Raw genomic sequence first — 9,235 nt, forward strand, 5'->3', positions numbered from 1 at the left:
ACACACACACACACACACACACACACACACAATATACTTCTTTTAGTTTCCATTCTCTACATTTAATAAAAGCGGAGAATGAATGGGAGAAAGGGAGATTCCCTCATATGAACCCAACAGAGAGACTGGCTATCCTAGTTGACAGAAGTATGATAGATAAGGCAATCAAAGATATGAAAACAGGGAAGACCCTTGGTCCATCAGGAGTCACTGCTGAGAGGCTTAGCATATCTGGTAGAGTAGGATATTGTCTAGTCACTTGCATAGTTAATCAGGTTATTCAGAAAGGCGTAATCCCCAGTGATTGGTGTAGTAGCATCATAGTCAGCTGCTATAAGGGTAAGGGAGATACCTTAGATGGAAAGTTATGGAGTAAGTTATAGCCCAGTTAATTAGGGACAGAAGTAGACTACATGAAATACAGTTTGGCTTTGTCCTATTTTCAAAGTCAGACAACTGCAAAACAAGTATTTAGCTAAGAATAAGCTGTTGTACTTAGAATTTCTTGATTTGAAGAAAGCCTTCAGCATAGTCCATTGCTCTGTGATATGGCGGTCTCTGAGGAAGCTAGAGGTAGACAAATGGCTCATGAAAGCAGTACAGGCCATGTACAGGCAGCTTTTAGTAAGGTAAGGTAAGGTTTGACTATGAATACAATGATGAATTTAGTGTACAGGTAGATGTTCATCTAGGCTCAGTCCTCACCCCATTCCTATTCATCATTGTCTTCCAGGCTATAACAGAAATTTAAGATTGGAAGCCCATGGGAACTACTATATGCTGATAATCTTGCCCTCATAGCAGAATCCGTAACAGAATTAGAAAAGAAATTCCAGGTGCAGAAACAAAACTAGAAATGAAAGGATCTTAAAGTTTATATAGTAAAGGCTAAGGTTCTAGTAAGCAAGAAATGGGACAGAACCTTTCACACTTCACGCAAATAGCCCTGCTCAATCTGCAGGAAAGGTGTTGGCAGGGACATAGAGGTGCAGGAAGGCTGATAGAGAAAGTAATGTTCATATGTGGAAGATGTACAGGAGTCATACACAGCAAACTGATTTCCTCACATATCACAGAGACTCTCTAGAAGTAGTAAATAATTTCTGTTACCTAGGTAGCCTAATTTGCAGTAGCGGAGGATGTAATTGCTAGAACAAGAATAGGATGGAGAAAGTTCAAAGAACTTTTACCATTGTCGGCAACCAAAGGTCTCTCTTTGAGTGAAAGGAAGATTGTATGAGGCATGTATATGAACTGTAATGCTACCTGGTAGTGATATATGGGTCTTGAATGCAGATGATATTTGAAGACTAGAGAGGAATAAAGCTAACATGCTCTGCTGGGTGTGCAATGTCAGTGTACATGTATGACAGAGCACTAGTATATTGAGAGAGAATATAGCATTATAAGAATTGGATGCAGTGTGAAAGAGAGAAGACTGTGCTAGTTTGGCCATGTGATGTGTATAGATAAGCACAGTTGCATATAGAAGTGCTGGTCACTTAAAGTAGATGGAAGTTGTGGAAGAAGGAGACCCAGGGAGACATGGAATGAAGCATTAGAGGCTGATCTCAAAATGCCAAGACTTTCAAAGAGGCAAAAGGACCGAGGTATATGGCACATTGTTGTATTCAAGAACACCCCCACTACCACAACTGAATTGATATCTTAAACCACCTTGGTTCATCAGCCTTCTTCCCTCACCCAGATTTCAGCCCCTAACATCCAAAAAGCACTGGTTTTGGTGCCACATAAAGAGCACTGGTGCCACATAAAAGAAAGGTGTTGGTGCCATGTAAATAAAAACACTGGTGATAGTGCCACATAAAAATCACTCATGCTGGTGATGGTGTGTAAAAGCACCTAGTACACTCTGTGACATGAATGGCGCTAGAAAGAGCATTCAGTCATAGAAACCTTGTCAAAACAGTTGATGGAACCTGGTGTGGCTCCTGGCCTTTCTAGCATGGAAAATGGACGTTAAATGATGATGATGATGATGATATAACTTTATGTGTGTGTATGTAATCATATATGAGTATACATATGTGTGTGTGTGTTTGTGTGTACAGGTAGACTGAATGGATATGAAGATCACTGCTTAATTACATGGTTACATGGTTTCAAGTTCTATCCTATTGCATGGCACAATGGGCAAGTGTCTTGACTTGATCAATACCTTTTAAATATTACTTCTGCTGTATAAAAGCGATATTGTTATTTTGAGTGTCATCTTTGATTTTGATGATAAAATATTTAACATTTTATGAGCTTCCTGATTTCTTCAGTGGAATGCAGAATCTTATATTTTCACAAGATTAGCTCTCAAATGATTGTCCTGATACACTTAGATTGTCAAAAGTGGTACTCAAAGTTCTTTCAGTTGCAATTTTCTCTGTTGCATGTTTTGCATTAGTATTGCATAAATAAAATGTCTGGTATTATCACCTTTCTGTTTATCAGTATTGATTATTATTGAACATTATTTTCACTATTTCAACTACAGAATTAACACAGATCTCTTAAAAATAAAGATCTAAATTAAAGACTTCAATGCTAAAAAAAAAAAAAACTGGAGTCCTATGAGGCAATAAGAAAAATCTGTTTCTTTAATATTATATCTTTCTTGAAAAGTTTCTTGAAATGTTTTTTTTTATATATTTTTTAATATCTTTAGTACTGTCCTGTTAAATTTTCACTTCAAACTCTGTTAGAATCAACTTTGTTTTTCCTATCTTTTATTAAATAGAAATTAGTAATATATTGGGATCATTTACTTTGGTTATAACTAACCCTAACCCTAACCCTAACCCTAACCCTAACCCTAACCCTAACCCTACACCCTCATAAAACAACTAATCTGTGCTTGAAAGAAGTCATTTTAACATACATGAATGAAATGTATTTCAAAAGAAACTTACCACTCAAAAGTATTGAAATATGCATCTTTTTACTTGCTTCATAACAAGATGATACGTCAGTCTCTTTTTGCTGACCCGAAAAATCAATGAAGCTAAGTTGATATGATATGTCAGCCTATAAATAAATATTGTTGCTATAAAAAGAGATTTCTGACATTAGATGCACAAGAAGGTGCTGGAAAATTCCTGGCTTTGGGCAAAATAAAATACAGGAGGATCAGTTAATCATGATTTTATTCAACATATTCCCCTCTCAGATTCACACACTTATTGTAGTGATCCTTCAGTTTTTCTAAGCCTTGTAAAAGAACTGGAGGGTTGGGCCTCCAACCAGGCCTTTCACAATACCCTTAATGCCAGGAACTTTACAGCCCCCCCCCCCTTGTATATACAGTAACATTTCCATTCAATAATAACCTAGTTATATTTTGAAATAAAAATTAATCTCGTATTTTTCAGTATCAAAATATTTTTTGGCAATAATTCATGAGAGAAATGAATAGATACATTATTTCATTTTTAGGCAAATTTACCAAAATTCTTCAGTATAAAAAGATTAAATGTCTTGAAAAGATAAGCAATTTGAGACTCTTTATGTTTGACTTGAATTTGAGAACTGAATTTAAACTTTAAGGCATACAACAAATTTAATTCACCTACACAAGCCATTCTTTTAAATACCTATGACAAATGATTTGTCATAAGTTCTATTAAATTTCAAAGAAGTTTTTGAGAAGCTCAACAATACAGACATAAATCCTAATTCAGACAATATTAAAATATCAAATATTAAAATTTACCGTGTCTAAATTAACCATTACAGGATAATTTACAGTTGCTTGTCCACTTTTATCAGGTAAAACTGTCCAGTCATTCTAAAAATATAAATTATAAAAATATATTAAAATTTCAACTATAGAGAAAAATTTTAAATATTTCTTGTAAAATTGATTGTGGAACAGTTTTAACTCTTAATTTTTACATTGGTATTATCATGAATTTTTTTAAAACTTTTTTAATTTGCCTCATGAAATTAACAGAAAATTGCTTGAATACATGTTTGAATACAACAATCTTATAAGCCTGTCATATTTCTCATAATTCACAACTTCTTAATGAATCCTTAATTAGTGGCTGTTTGCTGCTCTCTCTCTCTTGCTTAAAAACAATATTGGTTCATCATCATCATCATCTTCATCAGCATCATTTAAGATCTGTTTTCCATGCTGGTATGGGTTGAAAAGCTTGACAGAAGCTGGCAAGGCCAGAGACCCTGCCAGGTTTCATCATCTGTTTTGGTTTAGTTTCTACAGCTGGATGCCCTTCCTAACACCAACCACTTTACAGAGTACACTGGGTGTTTTCTACATGACATCATCACCAGTGCTTTTTATGTGGCACCAGCACTCTTAATGTGCCACCATCTTGAAGGTTTTAGCTGAACAAATCAACCACAGTACTAATTTTTTCTTAAGTGTGGTATTTAGTCTATCAGTCTCTTTTGCCAAAGTGTTAAAGTATGTGGATGTAAACAAACCAGCACTGGTTGTCAAGTGATGCAAAAAGGCAGATAAACAGACAGACAGACATACACACACATGCACACACTTGCACACATGCGTATGCACACACACACATGTACATGACGGGCTTCCATGCAGTTTCTGTCTCCCAAATTCATTCACAAGGCATTGGTCAGTTCGGTGCTATAGTAGAAGACACTTATTCAAGGCACCATTCTGTGAGTCTGAACCCAAAACCATTTGGTTGCAAACTGAGTTTCTTAATCAAACAGCCATACCTGCACCTCTAGAACTTGCTTGTTTCGCATTTTTTCTTAAGGATTCATCCATCGAACACAGACCTTAACTTGCAGCAGTATTAGTAAGCAACTTGTTAATTAAGTACACCAAATCACTCTCTTTTTTTTTTGCAAGGAGAAGAAGAATTGCTGATATCAAATTTATCTCAAATAATATTCATATAGTATGTAGAAAATTATGCAGGTGAAATCCCAATAGTTAAATAATGTGATAAACAACCAATGTATATTCAGATATATGGAAAAATATTCTGTCCCTCTCTCTCTTACCTTATTTGCAATTAAGCTATCAGTAGATGATTTACTCATTCAACTCATTCACAATCTCCTTTAAGTGATATAAATGATGCTATAAATCTATGTCCCAGAGTGGAAAGAGTCTGTTTTGTATACTGTCTATAGGTACTGATGACAGCTTTCTAGCCTGATGCAAATGCTTACTCAACATAAGCATTCATCATAAAGACATCATTTACTTACTGTCATACAAGTCAATGAAAGGAACCTCAAAATGGTCCTCTGTCTTCAAAAATTGCAGCCAAATCGCCTTCAAATTACACCCTACCTTCATAAAAATTGACAAATATATCAGTTAAAGTAACTCTGAACATAATATGCCAGAAATGAAGACAGTGGTGGGTAGCACCAACTTGATTTTTTCCCAATAAAGAGCTATGCAAACCATGACTGGGTACAAAACAAACTAGAATATTAAACAACCAAACCAATATTGATCATAAAAGACTTTGTCATGTTAGGAACAACCCAAAACTAATATTATAATGGCAAATGTCACAAGAATAATAAAGAATATATTAGCACTTTGTAAACCTCAGAATAGTAGAAATATGTCCCATTTTTATTCTTTGTATGCAACTATTCAATTATGCAAGAAACAGTGTGAAAGTTTATTAAAGAATGATGCAGACAGAGTATGTTCTTCATACTGTACAAAATTATGGGATATATTGAGATAGAAATATAAATAGCCTCTGAGTGAGAGTATTTAGAGGTGTTCATTGGTCAATTCTGATAATGTGAGGAAACTGGCAGTGCAGTGATTACAGGTAATCCATAGTGGATGTAACAGCTGTCTATAATCTGCAGGATTGGGCAACTTGCTGACATTAGGTAGAAATGGCACTGCTATGAAAAAGTCAAACATGAAGACAACCAAACAGAATTATGACGTTAAAAAAAATACAACAAACAATAGTTGAAGTGATGTCAATGATCTTCATATCCTATCTGTTCCTTAACAAGGTAACTAAAATATAACTGACACCATAAACATTGCTGGGGCAATAATGTAGAAGGGAGTGGAAGAATTAGGGTAAAAAGATGAGAGTATGTTTAAAAGAAATATGAGCAAAAAATATATTCTTCGTTCTGAACAACATTTCACTTGATAACAGAGTATATAGAAATATAAAGAAAAACCCTTAAGACATTAGATGACAAAAGAGAAACAATAGTATATAACTAAACTGGCACTCCATTGGTTACAATGATGAGGGTACCAGTTGAACCGATCAACAGAACAGCCTGCTTGTGAAATTAATGTGCAAGTGGCTGAGCACTCTACAGAAATGTGTACCCTTAACGTAGATCTCAGGGAGATTCAGTATGACACAGAATGTGATATGGCTTCCCCCTTTGAATTACAGGTACTACTCATTTTTGCCAGCTGAGTGAACTAGAGCAATGTGAAATAAAGTGCCATGTCCTTATGATAGTGAGCTGAACACTCATAACCACTAAGCTATGCACCTTCAACAATAGCCTGTAGGTAACTATAAATCCTGATATTTAAGGAAACAGGAGATAGACTGCATTGGTGGGAATGGTAATAATAAATCCTGGTAAGTTTTAGGAGTTAATATGTTTGATTGCCATAAAGAGTGGGAAAGTTGTTTCAGGCAATCACCTGTCAGCAGAGTGCAGAATTTAAATAATGGCTGATGCAAACAATCTCTGAGCTATTTATACCATAACTGCAGCATTCATAGAACAACTTTGTTGTGAGTTTGAATTACTAGGTATTATGTCAATAGTACATTCCTAGAGTGACTCTCAGTGAGATCTGGTGTGTAATAGAACTAAACTTTCTCCACCATTCTGACCATAAATAGCATAATGCATGAAATAAAATTTACAAATCCAAGTGTGTCCAGTGGATGTATATTCTCTGCTTAAAAGTTCTGATTTTTTTTTTACTATCTGGAAATGCTCTCAAAGAAATAAAATTAGAGCTGCTATAGAAAACAGATTGAGCTTAATATCATTGCCATCAAAGTTTTCATTCTATACATAAGCCTATAACACCAATATCACCACATCAGCATGACACAATGTCTCAGTTGATTATGCATATATCATTGTTGCTAGTCAAACATTAATGCTGCTGTGCAATGTTCCTGGTATACTGGAAATAGCATAAATGTAATCTCCACCAGATTCTCAGTAAAGTGGTAATGAACAACACAGGCAGAAAAAGAAGTAGGAAACTGTTCACATTGCAGCTTTGTAGTCAAGTGTGTTTATGACTCATTGTTAATGGTATCACTCACAGCTATTATTTACTTATGTTTTTAATTGAAAAAAACAAACAAAAAAAACAGATTTTTTGCAAAGTAACAATCATGTAACAAGCCCAGCACTTTGTCTGATAAATGAGCAAGGCCTAGACTCATTGCAGTTGAGGAAATTATTGATGATATTTAGTCTTCAGACAAAGAGTTTACCCTTATGCAGACAATGAGAGTGATTTGGAGAATCAAACTGGTAAAAGGGATGAGAAGAGTAGCAATTTGGGTGAACAAATATGGTAGTTAAGAGATAGGCTTATTATTGAATTTTTTTGTGACTCTATTAGTCTGAGCTGTATATGCAATTATTTATTGTTTTACTCAGGAACCCAGGTGAAAGGTAAAATTAGCTACAGGGCCCCAGGTCTGAGAGAGTTAAAGAATGTTAAAGATGTTCATGTTAAAACTAATTAATTACAGTAACAAAATTATATTGAAGTATGTTTGTGAATTCAAGTCTCTGATGCATTTAAGGGCTTAACTAATGGAGTTTGGAACCCACAGTACATTTGTACAAGTATGATGTTAAAGCAGTCTGTACTTAGTGTGAAAATGTGAAAAAGAATTTCCAGATGCACTTATGCAGTTATGGGGTCTGTATTAAGTATAGTGATTGAAAGCGAGATGTTACTAGGACAACAGAAAGAAAAAGCAAGTGCATAAAGTGGGTTTGGTTGGAAGTACACAGTTGGCTGACTCATGTTGTTCATCATAACTGATGAATTTTCTGGTCAAATGAAAACTATTATGGGAAAGCAAACTACAAGTATAATTTATTTTGGCACTAGATCCATTTTCACTACTTTTACAAAATAAAGAAAAAAATTTAAAAAGGTTGTTTTATGTTAGAAACAACAACGTAACATATAATTTAGTCGATGATCTAAAGATCTACACCAAAAATATTTACAATGCTGAGAAACAGCTAGACTTAAAAACATTTTTTGCTGATACAGGGATGGAATTTGCCAAAATAAAAATATTCACCTCAATAATTAAACTGAAAAACTGCTTTGGTCATCCTATCTCCCATTTTCCACACAATGTGTGCTACAAATATCTAAGCATTGACAAAAATGTATCTTATAAAGGTACTGTAAACAAAGATTGAGTGATCTAAGTGCATTGCATCACACTTGAAAAAAATTTTGCATTCAGATACACCCTATAATACATTTGTTGTACTAGTATGGGTACTAACATTTAGGTGCCAATTAGTACCATTGGTACCAACATTTTGGATACTTAACTGGGCTACTGAAAAAATCTAATCCATTGATATTTAAAAGTGCAAGAATCTGATGTCAAGCTCAGAGTCAACATTGATACTCTATATCAGAAGATAAGATGTAAGACATTGCTCAAAAAAACATCCTCTAAATAACAGCATCGAGCACAAATACATTGATCAAGCAGTCAAAAGAGAAGAGACCATAAATATACTCACAGATGATAAATAAATTTCACAAGTTGCAGATTCTGGTGAGCCATCTTCAAGCATAAACTGTTTTTTATGAGCAGCAAACACAAAACAATCGATATTCCGAATTGTTCTCTGGAAGGAAAAAGATAATTATACTTTTATATGAATATTTAATACAAATTTTTAAAATATGTAAATGAAACAAAAAGTATAAAACATTGATTTTTTTTTTTTAGGTGTGGCTATGTGGTAAGCAGTTTGATTCTCAACCACATGGTTCCTGGTTCAGTCCCACTGCATTGCACCTTGAGCAAGTGTCTTCTACTATAGCCTCAGGCTGACCAAAGCCTTGTGAGTGGATTTGGTGGATGGTAACTGAAAGAAGCCCATCATCGTCGTTGTCGTTTAACGTCCGGTTTCCATGCTAGCATAGGTTGGACGATTTGACTGAGGACTGGTGAAACCAGATGGCTACACCAGG

General features: G+C 34.8%; 1 protein-coding gene across 1 annotated transcript in view; it reads right to left on the bottom strand.

Moving 5' to 3' along the window:
* The window catches only part of LOC106879769 (uncharacterized), a 124,579-nt gene that overhangs the window by 64,538 nt on the left and 50,806 nt on the right, over nucleotides 1–9,235 (bottom strand). The window contains exons 10-12 of the mRNA XM_014929460.2: nucleotides 8,779–8,886; nucleotides 3,722–3,796; nucleotides 2,922–3,036 (exon numbers count right to left, since the gene is read on the bottom strand). Coding sequence (XP_014784946.1) covers nucleotides 2,922–3,036; nucleotides 3,722–3,796; nucleotides 8,779–8,886 — 298 coding nt within the window. The remainder of the gene's footprint in view (nucleotides 1–2,921; nucleotides 3,037–3,721; nucleotides 3,797–8,778; nucleotides 8,887–9,235) is intronic.

This window comes from Octopus bimaculoides, chromosome 10, assembly GCF_001194135.2.
Source record: "Octopus bimaculoides isolate UCB-OBI-ISO-001 chromosome 10, ASM119413v2, whole genome shotgun sequence".
Taxonomy (NCBI): domain Eukaryota; kingdom Metazoa; phylum Mollusca; class Cephalopoda; order Octopoda; family Octopodidae; genus Octopus; species Octopus bimaculoides.